The sequence below is a fragment of the Microcebus murinus genome, chromosome 13, assembly GCF_040939455.1.
Source record: "Microcebus murinus isolate Inina chromosome 13, M.murinus_Inina_mat1.0, whole genome shotgun sequence".
Classification (NCBI taxonomy): domain Eukaryota; kingdom Metazoa; phylum Chordata; class Mammalia; order Primates; family Cheirogaleidae; genus Microcebus; species Microcebus murinus.
In genome coordinates, this window is record NC_134116.1 from 5,911,190 (window position 1) to 5,928,707 (window position 17,518).

General features: G+C 52.0%; 1 protein-coding gene across 6 annotated transcripts in view; it reads right to left on the reverse strand.

Annotated features, from left to right (window-relative positions):
* Positions 1-17,518, reverse strand: part of ATP11A (ATPase phospholipid transporting 11A) — a 151,414-nt gene that overhangs the window by 25,023 nt on the left and 108,873 nt on the right. For all 6 annotated transcript variants that reach the window (XM_012751941.2, XM_012751940.2, XM_076009279.1 and 3 more), the window contains exons 14-18: positions 17,035-17,198; positions 16,199-16,270; positions 14,705-14,778; positions 7,560-7,663; positions 82-263 (exon numbers count right to left, since the gene is read on the reverse strand). In XM_012751941.2, the coding sequence (XP_012607395.2) occupies positions 82-263; positions 7,560-7,663; positions 14,705-14,778; positions 16,199-16,270; positions 17,035-17,198 (596 nt within the window). The remainder of the gene's footprint in view (positions 1-81; positions 264-7,559; positions 7,664-14,704; positions 14,779-16,198; positions 16,271-17,034; positions 17,199-17,518) is intronic.

The following is a 17,518-nucleotide window of genomic DNA, read 5'->3' on the forward strand; positions in this document are numbered from 1 at the left end:
AACCTTTTCTCAGCCCCTCCACAGTCCCCGCTGGCACGTGGCACCATTATTCCTCTCTGAAGATAAGGTGTATGCGTTTACCTGTCCTCCACAGCTGTAGCACCAAGCAGAATAAGATCCTTCTCTATTTGCTCATAGGCTTCTGCTAATTTTTTTTCTCGATCTTGAAGGGCCACTTTGGTAGCCTGCAGCAGCTTGCAAATGCCTTCATATTCTTCTGGGATGAGCCTTTTGTAGGCAACACACAAAGTTCGCAGCCCCTCCTATAGAATACAATGTAGCATTTAATGTGAAAGCAAAGTGTCACTCAGACATTATTTTTAATAACTTTCTCAATATCCCATTTTTCTAATTAGAATGACTAACCAAAGAATTATAACCCAAGTGACCTGAATTTTTTATATGCACATTAAATATGGATGATCATTACGGATTGTAACATTGCCAGACTGGCAAGCCTGGAGATAAATAATACAAATCAGGGCCATGACACCAAAAGGCAGACTTTGTTCCCTTATTTTGACAGTGCACAGTTACATTTAAACCTTTTTTAAGATAATAATATGTAGTTTTACGGACAGTGTCAAGTGATATTTCTAAAGTAAACATGTTTTGCATTGGGAGTTTGTAAGGGAGTTTGATTTTACACCATGAAGAAAGATGGATAGGTTATTTACCAAAATCATTGGGCAAACAGGAAAGTAAAATAAGAATTTAAGAATCACAAATTCTTTACTGCAATCATAATTCTGATGGTGCCACCCAGAGCAGGTGCAGGTGAGACTCTCCGAGACTGCAGGGCCCACGTGAGGAGCACTTTGTGGATACCTCTTCACTCCGTCACGAAGCGCCATTCCTGGCTGGATGAACCAGAGCATCATAGGGTTCGGCTGTGACCCTGGGTGTCCCCTTCTGCATTCCCTGTTCCCTCAGCCCCAGCTCCACTGATAATAGTAAAAGAATCATAATTCTCCTAAATAACCACTTCAAAACCTGGGACAATACTGGTTTGTAAGATTTTACAAAAGATTTTCCATTATGTGCATTACAACTCCCTGTAACTCTCAGGGAACACTTCACACTTCTCCTTATTTCTTTCTCAGACCTCCAGGTTTATCTGAAAGACTCAGTGGCTGCTGGGTTCAAAGCTCCGTGGCCCCTGGGGCTCCCAAAAGCAAGAATGAGAACAGAGAGCTGATGACGGAGTAGGGCCAAAGAGGCACTCTGTGTGTCTCAAGTGCTACTCAGGAATGTTCTGGAAATCCTGGCTCCCCACCTCCCAGACATCATCTCCTGATCAGACAGGAGCAGGCAAGAAGCCCAGGGACCTGCCTCAGAGGAAAACGCTGTTCTCCCCAAGACTGAGCCCCTGCAGCTGGAGGGGATACGGCTCCACCCCCTCTCCTGCTCCCATTTGACCCAGTGGCTCTGGGGCTTGCTGGGCTGCTGGTCTCCTCCTGGCTGTGGGTCTCTGGCTGCCAGCCCTGTCTTTATGCTGTTGTTTTTTGTTTTGTTTTGTTTTTTGAGACAGTCTTGCTCTGTTGCACTACAGGCATGCACCACCATGCCTGGCTAATTTTTTCTATATATTTTTAGTTGTCTAGATAATTTCTTTCTATTTTTAGTAGAGATGGGGCTCAGGCTGGTCTTGAACTGCTGACCTTGACTGATCCTCCCGCCTCGGCCTTCCAGAGTGCTAGGATTACAGGCGTGAGCCACCGTGCCCAGCCCTGTCTTACTTCATCACTGAATCCCTAGCACATAGCAAAACCCAACAACTTTTGCTGAATATATTTCATGGTTGAAATGAGATCTTTTGTGTACCCGTTGATCAAGCAGTGATAGAAATGTGAACTGCAGAATCAATTCTCTGATGTTCTCCAAGAAGTAATAACACAGACCAGATACATGGCTTCAATGTCAAGTCAGAAAAACCACATAACAAGAAAACGATTTTATGTGGATAATAACCCTGAGCTGTACTGGATCTTCGGGTTGGTGTGAACGGGAAGCAGAAGTTTCAGGAATAAAGGTCTTCTAGTTTGAGGAGGAGCAGACAAGGGACTCCCTCTTGTGGAAGCACATAGTAGTCGTACTTTCCCTATTCCTCCTCCCAAGTACCACTAAAATCTTGGGCACTGCATATCAAACAGGATTGATACATATACAACAAAGCCAGACAAATGCAGCCCAAGAAAACTATAGAAGAATATCCCCTATGAATACAGAGCAAAAATCCTCAACTTCTAAAATATTAGTAAAATGAATCCAATAGCAGATTGGAAGTATGATACACCATGGCCAAGTGGTATCTGTCCCAGAAACGCAAGGGTGATTCCCACATATGAAAATCAATGTAATATTAATATATGGTGCTAATAGAATGAGGGAAAAAACTCATATGATCATCTCAACCGGTGTAGGAAAAGCATCTGGCAAAAATCCAACACCTTTTTATGCTAAAAACCACTTAATAAATGAGAAAGAACCACCTCAACATGATAAAAACCACATATGGAAAGCCCACAGCTAACACCACACACAATGGCCAAAGACTGAAAGCTTCTGCCCCACGGTCAGGAGCAAGACCAGGATGCCTGCCTTTGCCACTCTCAGTCAACATAGTATAAGAAGTTCTAGCCAGAGCAATTAGGCAATAAAAAGAGAAGAAAAAGGTCCAAATTAGAAAGGAGACCTTTCTAAGGCCTCTCTGTTTGCAAATGACATGATCCTGTATCTGGAAAACCACGAAGAGTGCGCACCTTCCCCCACAAATTCAGCCAAGATGCAGGGCATGAAATCAACACACGGAAATCAGAGGCGCCTCTGTATATTACCACTGAATAACTTGCAAAGAAATTTTTTTAAAAATTCCATTTAAAATAGCATCTTTATTTTATTTTACTTTTTTTGAGACATAGTCTCACTCTATTGTCCAGGCTAGAGTGCTGTGGCATCAGCCCAGCTCACAGCAACCTCAAACTCCTGGGCTCAAACAATCCTCCTGCCTCAGCCTCCCAGGTAGCTGTGACTATAGGCATGCGCCACCATGATGGCTAATTTTTTTTCCCATATATATTTAGCTGGCCAATTAATTTCTTTCTATTTTTAGTAGAGACAGGGTCTCGCTCCTGTTCAGGCTGGTTTTGAACTCCTGACCTCCAGCAATACACCTGCCTCAGCCTCCCAGAGTGCTAGGATTACACAGGCCTGAGCCACCATGCCCAGACTACAATAGATACTTGGGAATATGTTTAATCAAGAAGGTGAAAAAGACTTACAGATGGAAAACTACAAAACCTTGCAGTAAGAAATTATAAAAGACCTAAATAATCAAAAGATATCCTATGTTCATGGATTGGAAGACTTAATATTGCCAAGGTAAGAACACTACCCAAAGAGATCTATCTACAGAGTCAAATGCAATCCATATCAAAATCCCAATGGCACTTTTTGCAGGAATGGAAAAACTCATCCTAAAATTCACATGGAATCTCAGAATAGCCAAATAATCTTGTGAAAGAAGAACAAAGTTGGAGGACTCACACTTCCTGGTTTCAAAACATACCACAAAGTGACAGTAATCAAAACAGTGTAGAATTGGCATAAGGACAAAGAAAAGAATGGGATAGAATTGAGAGCCCCAAAATAAATTCTTGTACATAAGGCCAACTGATTTCCAACAAGAGTGGCAAGACCATTCGCTGGGAAAGAAACAGTCTCTCCAACAAATGGCGCTGGGGAAACTGCACAGTCACAGGCGAAAGATTAAAGTTGGGCCCTCACATTACAAAACATACAAAAATTAGCTCAAAATGTACCAAAATCCTAAATTTAAGAGCTAAAATTATAAAGCTCTTAAGGAAAAACATAGGGGCAAATTCTTCATAATCTCAGATTTGATAATGGTTTCTTAGATATGACACCAAAAGCACAGGCAACAAAAGGAAAAATAAATAGACTTGAAGGACAAAAAGAGTCCGTCTGTGCTTTTCTTTCCTTTAGAGGCAGGGTCTCACTCTGTTGCCTAGGCTGTAGTGCAGTGGTGTGATCATAGCGCACTGTGGCCTCCAACTCCTGGGCTCGTGTGATCCTCCTGCTTCAACCTCCTGAGTAGCTGGGACTACAGGCAGGTGCCACTATACCTGGCTAATTTTCAGTTTATTTTATGTAGAGATGGGGTCTAGCTATGTTGCTCAGGCTGGTCTCAAATTCCTGGCCTCAAGTGATTCTCTCACCTTGGCCTCCTGAAGTGCTGGGATTACAGGTGTGAGCCAGCGTGCCCAGCCTTCTCTGTATTCTCTTTACAACTGTTTTGACTTCTTGTAAATCTGCAATTATTTCAAAATAAAATGGTAAGGGGGCCCTGCAAGCACCCCACTCACTGCCTGGAGAGCTCCCAGGCTGAAGCACAGCAAGGGGAACTTAGGTGAAGTTGAGAGTTGGCTGTACCAGAAGTTCCCAGGACAGGCTGCTGGGCAGCAAGAGGCGCCAGAGGCAGCAGATGACCCTTCGAGTGTCCGCAGAGGACAGAGGAGCACGCATGGGTGAGGAAACGGCCAGAGGCCAGAACAAGCCGTCAGGGCGAGGGGCAGCTCACTGCCAGGAGCTCGAGGGCAACCAGCAGACTCGAGTGCTGGGGCGGGTCTGCTCTGGATCCACCTGACACACATAAAGGCACTGCCTGGAAGGAACAAACTGTTTCCGAGGAACTCAGCTGCATCTCGGAACAAAATCAAAGATGGCAGGAACGGCCTAGTTCCCAGGCAGGCACTCCACCAGCGGCCGAGTCCTCGCCCCAGAGATCCGCCCCTGCGCCGCGGCAGACCCGGAGCCCACGCCAACGGCGGAGTCGGCAGGGAAAGAGTAAAAGTCACCACAACTGCATACACACGTCCGAACTTAAGTGGGGCATGAGAGTACGAAATCACTCGTGGAATTTCTAGACACAAAAGCTCCCAGGTCGGGGGAAGAACACCTGGACGGACCCTTGGCAGGTTTGACAGCGCCTAGGAAAGATCAGCAAACCAGAGACACAGCGACAGCCACTGTCTAAAACGACACTCATGGTAACATGCTTTAAAAGGAAGAGGCGTCAGCAAGCTGTGGAATAACGTCAGCAGTCGAGCACGCCGCTCATCACAACTGCCGAAAGGAGAGGTGACAGAAAAAGTGTCTGTAGAACAGTCACTGAAAACTTTCCAGACTTGAAAAACCCACAGATCCAAGGCGCTCAAGATCCCTGAGCAGAAGAAACTTAGCATCACTTCACCGGGGCAGATCACAACCAAAACTCCAGAAGGCAGCAGGAACAGGGAGATGCTGCACACAGAGACTCCAAGAAAACCAGACGTCAAGTTTCTCAGGAGAAAGGAAACACCTGTTCATCCCAGACATGCCCATCAAACAGCTCGCATCAGCTTTTTTCCACAACAGCCCCAAACTGGAAATAACCCACATCCATCAAGTGGGTGGATGTGAAAACAGTGGTCCGTCCACACAACAGACTATTATTTGGCAATAAAAAGAAGTGAGCTGTTGGTATATGCACCCACAGGGATGAATCTCAACATAGTTATGTGCGGTGAAAGAAGCCAGATAGAATGGCACATATTCTGTGAATCCTTTGGTATGAACGTCTAGAAGGTGGGCGCTCATCTGCAGTGATGCCAGCAGGGCAGTGATTTGTGGGGCGGGGGTGGCAGGGAGGGTACTGAGGCACAAGGACAATTTTGGGGTGGTGGGTGCATTCCCTAACCTGACCGTGGTCATGTTGTCACGTGTGTACGTACACCTCAAGTGGCCACCTATGTTCATACGTATAGATTAGTGTGCGTCCACTGTATCTCAATAAAGCTTTTTAAAACAAGAAGCGGGCGGACTTTAAAATCACCACAGTCTACACAGTGCGTGCTCCACTCTCTCCAGGACAGCAGCAGTGAGGGTCTGGCAGGTGAGGGAGCATTTGGGGCTCAGGGCATGCATGAAGAGCCTCTGCTGAGACCCATCACATTGGACATGTGACTATGGGTGCACCCAGCGTCACGCCTCGACCTGGGCACGATGGAACGGGACCTCCCTGCGGCCTTGAAAGTGGACCGCAGATGGAGCCACTCCTCAGGACACACCCTCGCACCACTGCACTAGACCTGCTGTGTGTCGACGGCGGTCCGCCTGTGCGCGAGAGCCCCTGCGGCGTCGTGAGCACTGACGCACCGTCCACGCACACAGCTGCCACCCCTCTGCAGCTGGGGGGACTTAGGGGCATTGCCATTTAAGGATCTGCAGAAGAGCTCGACAATCCAGACCTGCGGCTGCTTTGTGGGTTCCCGCTGGTTCAACGGCAGCTACTCTGTGTGATCAGTAGGTGCTATGAGTGGTTTAATAAGGACTTAAAGCCAAGTGACACCGACAGCAGCATTTAAGAGAGGTTTGACCTGCATCAGCCGCTGCAGGCATGGTCTCAGGACTGACAGGGTTCCTGTCCACCCAAGAAATTCTTAATGCTGTATGTGAGGCTGACAGTGAGGACAAAATTGATCATAAATGGAAACTGCAAGCGAAAGCAACGTTGAATATTCATGGCCTCTCTTCCAGGATTATCTTGGCTAACCCGCCTCGGTCCAGAGCGACTCTGAACTCAAATTGCATGGTACACAGGCACTTTGGGTCACATCCTCTTGGACCTTTGGGAGGAGCCTGTCATTACCTGCACAGAGGGTGACGGCAGGTGTAAGAGGACCTGGCCAGAGTTGCAGAGAAGACCCCCAGAGGACATCCTTGCTGATGACCACCGTGGGAGAGCAGAAAGAAGGGTATGGATGCCGCAGGGCAAGGTAGCCATGAGGGCCGGAGAGGGAGGCCTCCAAGAACCAAGGATCACCTGGCTTTAGGGCTGTGCTAGGGAAGGGGCGGTCCGCAGGTGAGACCCAGGCCAGCCCTACACCCATAGCAATCGCCAGAGAGAGAAAGCCGGAATGATGGTAAGAAGCTCAGCGTTGCCAACCAGCTGAACAGTGGAATTCATGTTACGGAACTGACCAAGCCACAGGCTTAAGAACCAGATACAGAAAGAAAACCAAGTAGGTGAAGAAAGTGCTAATTCATGCCTAAAGCGAATCACTAGAAATCCTTCAGGACACGGATCTACCTGTGCCAATAGCCAAAAATGTGCTTATGGATCCGACCCCCCAAACACACACTCACTCAGCCCCGCCTTAGTGCTAATTCATGCCTGAATCGAATCACTAGAAATCCTTCAGGACACGGATCTACCTGTGCCAATACAATAGCCAAAAATGTGCTTATGGATCCGACCCCCCAAACACACACTCACTCAGCCCCGCCTGTAAACGAAGACACACACGCGTCTGCAGAGCAGGTGGCCTGTGCGCTGGAGCCGAGGTCGGCAGGGGCTTCCTGCCTCACTCACGTGTGGCCCGTTCTGCCTTCGGAATGCTCTCTTAGGGGACATGGCATGACCTTCTCAGCCAGGAGCTTTTGTGCACGGAGTCCTCCCTGACACAGGAGACAAGGTGGCCGCCCCAGTCCCGTCTTACCACTGCGTTTCGCTCCACCCGGGATCGGATCTGATCGACTTTGCCTTCGATCACTCTGGGGAATATTGATGAGTCCGCTCCTTTGCAAAACAGATAAATTTCCCCTATAAAATGAGGGAGAAAAAGATGTTTAATCACAATATGGAGAAGACTAAATTATTTTTCAAGGTATGCCATTATTAAAAACAAAGACCAGAGATACCAGTGCTGAGACCATTGGAAAGATGTTCATGGACCAGTTAACATGCTACGGTCAGGAAAACAATTAAACCTACAGATTATCCCAAAGGCTCATTTTATTCCTACAACCCTAGAAATCACATGGACAAGTTAGGAACCTGGAAGAGAAACTGGCTCCCCGCCGCTCGGCCTCCTAACCCTCTGTCTTCTCTCTGGAGCAGACACGAAGGAGCAATGGGGCGCCTGAGACGCGGGCGGGTGTGGCTGGCTTAGAAGGGGGCCACGGCTTGTCAAAACACTGGAAGGCAAACACCGAATCCCCTCAGAAAGCCATCGTCCTGATGCAGAGCGAGATGTTCAGGTCTTGCTTGGCGTTCACAGGGTCACAGGACATGTCTTTTGTATTATTTTTCCTCACACCCCTAGTAGTCCCAGGACTACTTTGACCACGTTTGTGTTGCAAATGCTTCTCACTCCTCAAGACAGGAGTTTTTCCTCCAGCTGAGCTGAGGACAACTCTGTGCATGTGGTAGAGACACAGATGCCAACTCCAACGTGACAGCCAGAGGCCGGTGGTCCTCAAGCAAAGACTCTGCAGGCCTGGGAACCATGCAGTGCTCTGCCAGGTGGCCTATTTGTGCCACGGCTCACGGAAACCCCATCACATTCCATCACAGGGCCCACAGCTCTGTTGTGGCCCGGATGCAGCCTGAGTTGCATTCCTAGGAAGCTCCAACGCCCAGCTCTCTGAGCAGGACAGAGCCCCAAGCCTTGCTGGGCACTGATGGCCCACAGGAAGTATCCCAGGGACCAAATCCAGAGAGCACCAGAAGCCAGCAGGTGACAGCCGGACACAGCCATCTCTCCAAGGTGGGTGGGTGGAGAGGGACGTGGGGAACGGGCACATCCAGCTGATGACCAGAGCTGGGACGAGGCCCATGGGCACAGGCGTGGTGTCAGGGGTCCATCTCGCCTTCTTCCTAGATCCAGGAAGCGCTCGATCCTGGGATCCACAAGCAAGGAGGACGGAGGGGACATGGACACGACTCATGCTCACAGAAGTCCACAACAGGGTCAGTGCCAACCTGGGGCAAGAAAGGACAGCGCCAGGAATGCTGCACTGCGAGCGTGGGGGCTGTGAGAACAGGCTGAGCAGGAACCTGCTGCCCAGGGAGGCCCTCGCTGACACGCCCTGCGGGCTGACGGCCCAGATTCCCGGTGGCCACTCACCTCAGGAAAGCAGGTGCTGGGACTGGTCACACCAGTCTGATTCTAGAACCATCCCTACTGCCACACACAATCCCACCAACGCTCATGCGTAATCAGATATGTTTTTTGAGCAAGAATTGTAGTCTAGGTAATGCAGCGATGCGTTCTTAGACAATGACATTTTTCCCAAGAATCAGGTTTTATGCCTCAGGGTGCATGTGAGTAGCTTGTGAATGGCTTAACTTCCCCACTGTCTCCACTTGTCAGATCCTTTATGCCCACGGAGGGCACCATGGTGGGACGCCACGGAGGGTGGGAACTCCTGGGAGGGCCTCGGTGGAGCCAGCCTGGTGAGGAGAGGCAGCCACGGCCAAGAGGGAGCCATGGCGACCCTGGGGAGCTGGCGGTGTGGTTCAGGGACAGCCCAGAGCCCAGTGGACTTAAGACCACCCGCCGGCAGGGGCTCCTGCGCAGAGGCTGCTGGGCTGTCCCGCGGTGGGTGGGGGCTGGCCGCGCAGCCCACACTGTTTACCATTCCCGGCTCCACGGCACAGACAAAGTCTGTTCTCCTCAAAGGACCCCTTCGATGTGAAGACTTGGCCAGGGAGAGCCTTTGAATAAAATATCCGGAGGACGGAGCAAAACTTCATCTACAGGAGTTTGGCACCTGCTTTTGCAGCTCTGCAGATGAGCATGTGGTCCTGACCACAGCAGCTCACGCTTGGGTGACGAGACCAGCACTCGGGGATCAGGTCCGCTGTGTGGCTGTGCGAGCCTGGTGGGGGACTGCAGACCGTCCATTCCAGCATCGAGGGGCTCTCTGGAGCGTGTGGAGAAGGGTCAGGGATGCAAAACCACAGTCCGAGCTCCCTGTGGGCCTGGCTGTTGCTGTGTCCCACACACACCAGCTCAAGGACATGGAAAACCACGCATGACAGCAAAGGTCTCAGAAATGGCTGTGTCGTGGTAGAAAACAGGGTGGCTGGCAAGCAGCTCCGAGATAGTGCAGTTAGTGCTTTTCTATTCTGCTTCCCAAGTGAGGTGCTACACAGTTGCTTAACATTTCACCTTGGGCGGAGAGAGCACTGGCAGAGAGCGTCCCACAAAGCTGGGTTCATGTCTCTGCAAGCAGGAACAGCCCAGCAGTCCTTCCTCAAAATCAGCCGCGGTGATTTACGTGAAAGCACGCATCACGGGACACAGATGTGGAAAGTGGGTCTCGCTGAAGGTGTGGCGGCTGCTGGGGCTGCGACCCAGCTCTGACGGCTGCAGCACCCCCACCCGCCCATCAGGAAGTGGAACCAGTGCAATTAGTGCACATCTCTGGGGAGAACAACTTGCTTAATTAAATATCCAAACCTGCCTTAAATTAATTGAGGCAGTGTCTGGTTTCAGAGGGCAAGGCATGCAGTTCCTCACAGACGCCTTGGGAACTTTATAGACATCTCCTGATGGATGAGAACATTCTAATGGAGAGAATGTCTCAGACCTGAATTTTTAATGTGATCGCACTCCTTTCCAAAGCTTCCTGATGGAAGTGGAAGTCATTTACGAAGATTCCATGGTGTAGCCCATGATATCTACACCGAGGTCGTGGTAGTTCGGACACAGCAGAGACCATCAGTGAGCATGACGGGAGCCAGCTCTGAGTGTGGCAGGTGCGTCCCTTCTGAGCACTGTGGCCCCCACCCCAGCCTTGAGCAGCATCTCCCGCATGGCTCAACAACTCGGCTCCACATGTTTACAGGGAAAGCCACGTGACGAGAAGATTGATAAGGTAATCCCACCATTCGATGCCTTTCTCCTGGCAATTCAGAATGGCTCAAACTCTCCGTGCAGAATGGAGTGGCCTCTTGCACCTCAGAAGCCTCAATTGTATCCAGACACCGTCCTGCAGAACCCTTTGTCTGGCTGGCAAGATCTCTCTCCCTAGGAGTTATTGGCACCATGGCACACAGATTGCTGGACACGTTGCAGGAGTTATGGGCACCATGGCACACAGAATGCTGGACACGCTGCAGGAGTTACAGGCACCGTGGCACACAGATTGCTGGACACGCTGCAGGAGTTACAGGCACCGTGGCACACAGATTGCTGGACACGCTGCAGGAGTTACAGGCACCGTGGCACACAGATTGCTGGACACGCTGCAGGAGTTACAGGCACCGTGGCACACAGATTGCTGGACACGCTGCAGGAGTTACGGGCACCGTGGCACACAGATTGCTGGACACGCTGCAGGAGTTACGGGCACCGTGGCACACAGATTGCTGCATGTCCTGTGACTGTCGGCAGAAGTCTTGCTGGCACCTGCTCTTGTCCCTGACATTTGCTGACTGACTTGGCAGTGATGCTGTGGATGCCACGGGGGTGCGTGCACAAGAGTGCGGTGTGGCACGGTGGCACACTCTGGGATCAGCCACTCGCATGATGCTGTGAAGAGCCGTGCTGCGGTGTCCCGCTCGACCCTCGCCAGCCTCAGAAGAGAAACGAAGGTTCGGCTGGAAGGTCAGAGTGGCTGTTGAAGAGGCTCCACGTGGTGTCCGTCACGCTGCAATGTGGTCCTCCACTGCGAGTGTCAGGAAACCGCTAACATGAAGCTCTCGACTCAAGCCTGTTCAGCTCCAGAGTGGGCTGCACTTGGTTGCTTACCAGGCAGCTTTCCAGAGAGATAAACACAGTCTGGCACCGTCTCATTTTGGGAAGCAGCGAAGAGCAAGATCCTGCCTCTCTTGGTAAAATGCCATTTTTAAGTTGTGCTGAGAGAGCTGAATTTACCGGCATTTGCTGCACACTCAGTGGCGGGAGAGCTACGGGAGTCCCACGCAGAAAAGCGTGGGCTCTGCGTCAGGACGCTCCCAGCCGTCCTTGCAAAGGCCGTACACGTGGACAGTCCACGCAGGTGGGAGGAAAACCTGGACTGCCTTGGGCAACAGGCAGTCACCTCCGCAGACGCTAGGGGCGTCCTGGGCGGAAAGCCGGGGGAGCTCTGGGAGGATGCCGGGAAAGCCGTGCCTGCGGCGGTGGCCAGAGGCCTGACACAGTGGGCAGTGAGCACAGCAGGGTCCTGAGAGGCCCACAGAGAGTCATGGGGGCAGCCAAGGACCAAGAGCCAGGCTGGCTGAGCCTTGAGTGCTGGGAACAGAGGTGCGGGGCCGCGGTGCTGTGGGGCCCGTGGCCCATCGTGTGGTGGGCGTGACGGGTGAGCACGGGGATGAGGCTGGCTGTCTGCCTGCGCACGTGGGACGCCACGGAGGGTGGGAACTCTGGGAGGACCTCAGTGGAGCCAGCCTGGTGAGGAGAGGCGGCCACGGCGACCCTGGGGAGCTGCCAGTGTGGTTCAGGGACAGCCGAGAGCCCAGTGGACTTAAGACCACCCGCTGGCGAGGGCTCCTGCGCAGAGGCTGCTGGGCTGTCCCGCGGTGGGTGGGGGCTGGCCGCGCAGCCCACGCTGTTTACCATTCCCGCCTCCACGGCACAGACAAAGTCTGTTCTCGAATAAAGACGCATTGTTAGGGCAACTGGACAACCAGCAGAGCTCACTTCATTTAGGATTTTCAACATTATTACAGATGTATTTAAAGGTCTATATTACTTTTCTTAGAAAATGATTTAAAACATGTTATCATTTAGATATGCGTGGAGGAAAGCTAGGGTGCTTGTAAAAGGGGTTCACCTGCAGTTTCAGTAGTGAAACGATGCCAACTCAACACTGAGGAGACACAAAGCAAGGCTGCGGGTGTTTCGCGCAGCACTCATTCCTAAACATTAAAAACAGTTTATTTTTTTTCTCATTAGAAATGTTTGTTTTCATGGGTCTCAAAATTCTGTGTCAGATTTTCGGTCAAGTTGTTTCCATTAAAAAATATGGATTTTAAAAACTGATAGCTTAAAACTGCCACAAAAAAAAGAAATAAAAATAGTCCATAAAACATTCTCCTTTCCTTCTGCAGGTTTACAATGCATCATTACCCTAACTAGTCTATTAACGTTAAAGGGCCGAGGGACAAAGCGTTCTGGGGCATCTCCCGCCGCTGCCTGAGACGGGCTGGGGAGGCAGCGCCAGGGACCTCCATCCAGCCTCCCGGGTTTCCTGCACACACTTGGTGGCCGTGTCGGCGCTGCAGGCTTCTTGTCCCCTGGTCTGACAAACCCACAGCAACCGCCTGTTTCATGTCGTGAACAGCAGGGGACAGTCTGAAGCTCTGCACACACAAGGGCTTGCCAGGAACCGTATTGATGATGGCGGTGTCACCAGATTTCTAGAATTTAGGGCCTCCCTCTGGCCTCTTACCGGAGCTGAGATCAGCCTGTCCTTCAGCACAGCAGGCGTGCAGGCACCATGAGCTGTGGGCAGTCCAGTGCAGGGCGCAGCCTGGGCGGCGCGGCCTGGGCAGTTCAGGACAATTGCCCGAGCAGTGAACAAGCTGCTTCCTGGAGGAGTGGCGGGGGGGGGGGGGGAGGGGGGTCATTTTTGCTGTCACCAGCAATGTTGCCACGGTGAACACCTTCGACAGATACATTCTTTACGTTGAAGCCCACATTTTCCCCTAGAAGAGCTTTGCTCAAAGCTTCCTGGTGCATTTCCACAGACTCTACGTTAGCTGTGACATGAGTGGAGCAAAGGTGGCCACCGTGCCTAGGCGGGAACCCCAGTCTCCACTCCGTCCACGGGCCGGCACCAATCCCACCAATTCTGTAGACGTCCCGAGTGGCAGGAGCCAGGGCTTGCCAGTGGACGAGCTGGTGGCAGGCACCAATCCCACCAATTCTGTGGACGTCCCGAGTGGCAGGAGCCAGGGCTTGCCAGTGGACGAGCTGGTGGCAGGATGCGACGCAGGGCTCCAAGCAGCGTGGTCCCAGTGTCAGCGCCGTCTGTGTGTGACTTTCCACCCCTTGAACCAGGGGTGGTAGCACGAGGCTCCCGCGTGTTCTCACCATTTTAACCAGAAACTGGCACAAATGCTACCGTGTTGGGACTGTGGCTGGTTTTCCCAATGTGAGTCTGATGTCTTTAACAATTTCCTCATGTCTCTTCTGGCTGTGGGGCAGCTCCGTGGAATGCATTTGTGGACACTAAGTCAGTCGTTTCACACCCAGCCCGTGGGCCAGAGGGTGTGCTCACAGTCTGCCTGTTCCCGGAGACCCCAGCTTCACGTTCGCCGACACGAGCAGCAACGGCCAGGACGGCACAGTCCGCCCAAGATGTGCCTGTGACCACGTTCTTGAGATAGTCCCTGTGTCCCGGGCATCAAGGACAGTCATGATATTTGCTGGTCTCACAGGAGAGATCAGTGGTGACACCACGTCACACTCAGCTGTCAGCTTATCCAGGACCCAGACACCCTGGAAAAAGCCCTTCCCATCTCCGTAGCCTCTTCCTCCAATTTCTCGATGGCTCTTCTGTCCATCCCACATCTGTAGCTCAGACGGCCAGACATGGTGGGCGTGCCGGAGTCTGCGTGTCCAACCAGTGATGACGATGTTCACGTGAGTCTTTTCCTTTCCTGTTTCGGCTTTTAGGGGTTGTTTTCACAACACCCGTGTTCTGGCAGCAAACCCATTGCAAAAAAAAAACCTTCATTTTTTAAAATAAAAAGTAAGTATCATGAAAGGGTTTATCTATATTAGAAAAAAAACAAGAATAAATGGTTCTTAAATCCTAAATCTTTAAAGTTCCTATAGAATTCAGCCATCAGAATAAAACACAACCACCATGTATAATCTAAGAAATCAAGAGAAAAAGAAATTTCTACCTGTAGCAGACTTTACAATTACACTCATTCTTCTCCTCACTGAATCAAAGCTCAAAATTTCCAGCAATTCAAACCTGAAAAAGAAACAGGGACAGTTGTGGAATCTGCCTGGGTCTGCTCGGTGTGGACTCTGTGTAACCGCCAACCCCGGAGGACGCCCGGCAGCCCGCCGTGCGGGGCCCTCCGCAGGCTCTGTGCCAGAGGAGCCGGGGTTCACAGGCGGCGGCAGCCCCCGAGGGAGGCCTGACCTCACCGCGCCCCAGGCCAAGCCAGTCGCAGCCCCAGTGTTGGCGGGCGTGGGCCTTTCTCATCTCACGCACTGACGCACTTCGCTACAGCCGTGGGACACAGACCGTAAAGTGGTATCGAGTTTTGAGATCCCCAATAACAAACCTTTAAGTTGATAAAAACCATAAAAAAGGCTAAGAAGACTGAAATTCTAGTTAGCCTGTGCAGCATTATTACTAGGAAACCTGTAATATCTGTGTGTCATTTGGAACATCAAAAATAGTCAGCAACCCCTACAGCTACCTCTGAAAACTCCTTGGGGCTGGAGACCCTGGCAGGAAGCTGAGCAGGGTCTCCCGGCATCGGCCCCGGCCCAGAGCTGGGCACCCCCTCCGAGGGGCCCGGACGTGTGCTGTAGCCTGGCAGCGACCTCGCCACCTTCTCCATTGGAAACAACAAGTCCTGACCACATGTCACTGCCTGGGGTGCCCTGTGGCGAGGTGCCCAGCTGGGGACTGGGGGCCCAGAAGCCAGTCCTGAAGTCAAGGCACTTCTACTCTTTGACCTGGGAATTTATTTTCCTTAAGAATTAAACTGCTAAAATCCAGTTCTTTTGAAGCCATCACCACCCCACCACACCCTATGTCCCTGGCCACCCGTCCCTGCTCGTCTCATCACTGCAGGTTCCCGAGGTGACGAAGGAGCCATGCACCATCCAACCTCCTGCGTCAGAACAGGTGGGTCACGTGTCTCAGGGACAGGCACTGGAGACCAACACAGTCCCCAAGAATCAAAAGATCTTTAAAGACAGGAAAAGTAAAACAATCCACTGTGAAACTGGCCACTCAAGGCATCCATGCTTGAACTGTCCTCAGAGGTGCGACATGCTCTGAACACGCAGGCTGTGTCCCGCCTCTGGGCAGCTGCTCAACTGCCCCCATGTGGAGTCAGAACACGACAGATACCCCGAGGAGCTGCGGTAAAACCTGACTTAGGTGGCTCAACCCCACAGGTATCTGATGGTGAAACGCCTTTTCACTAGACACCAATCGACACCTCCAAGGAGCACCGTCCGGGCCAGGCGGCCTCAGTACTATCAAACCTCCCCTCTGGCCACCGGGCAGGTCTCCAGAAGGTTCCCACATCATTCCTGAGGACGTTCCAGGAAGGGGAGGGAGCGAGTTGTGCCAGGAATACAGAGACTCTCAAAGCCCTTGCGAAGACCACTCGTCACTGTGGGCGCATTTTAACGCGTGGGGCACTTGCCTCTCGATGCCACTGTCCCTGTTGAGTATCTCCATGTAACTGTCTTTGAGCCTCAGGTAGGTAAAGCCCAGCCTGCAATGAGAAGGCAAATCCAGGCTTAACTCAACATTCTCACATCTCTTTCATAGAATATTTGTTTCATATTTTGGAAAAACTTTCTTTTTGAAAAACAAACACTCTCCATAAAACAGAAGTTCTAAACTGCATTATAAAGTCAGGAAATTACAGTGCTGACTGTGTTCACTGATTCAAAAACCTCTCCAAGAGCAACAGAAGGCGAAACCCTGAGAACTGGAAAACGACTTTCCTGGCTTGAGAGTCTGCCCCACATCTGGAACGTGTGACGTGTCTTCCCGAGTGTTTGCTTAAAATGCCGTGTCTCACAAGGGGGCAAGAACTCCCACCGAAAGGGCCTCCAAGGAGGGTGCTCGACGCTAATGTCATGTGACGTGGCCCAGAGACAAAGCAGGGAACAGACGCACCCGCACCCGGCCTGCTGTCTGCAAGCCGCTGCTGGGAGCGCCGCTTCACGTGTGGCCTCAGCCCCTACGCTGTGGGAAGGAGACCCGCGGTGAAGGGAGCGCAGGGTGTTTTCCGTTTAGAAGCCTGTGGCTGTCGCAGACCCGCTGCAGACGCAGGAGGGACTGCCGCCCCACAGAACAGCGGTGGAGGCTCCCGCGCCAGGGCCCGAGGGCCGCGCTCGCCACGAGGGGCCCCAGCGCAAGGGCTCGGGAGACACGCGGCATCGGGGTGGCACTGAGGCCGGTCCCGAGGTGAGGCCGTGACGGGCTGGAAGCAGGGCCCTGACCACAGGCTGACACGCTATCCCGACCCACCTCTGCACACCCTCGACCAGCGCCACCTCGTCGGGTGAGGACGAGATGTACACGCAGGACTTCCCAGAGCCGGGCGACATCCTGGGGCCGTCCACGTCATCGTCGTCTTTCACCTGGACGGTGTGGCACAGGCAGAGAGCTCGGAAAAACAGCTCCTCGCGCTCCTGTCAAAATTAAAGTCCAAAATACATCTCTGCCTAAGACAGACACGGCGGCGCGGGTGGGGAGCGGGGCGGCGCGGGCTGCCAGCAGAGGCTCATCGGCTCTGCCCTGGCCTTACGGAGGGGACTCCGACTGGGCCCTCCTCGCTCTGGGACACTCCACGGTGACCAGCACCAAGGCAGACAGATGAGGGGTGCTGTGCCCGGCAGCGACACTGTCGGATCCTCAGGGGCTTCAACATGCTCAGAGCGGCCAACACGGTGAAGTGTCCAGGAAGCAACAGCAAAGGGCGCCTTCGTGTCACACGAGTGCAGCCAACGGT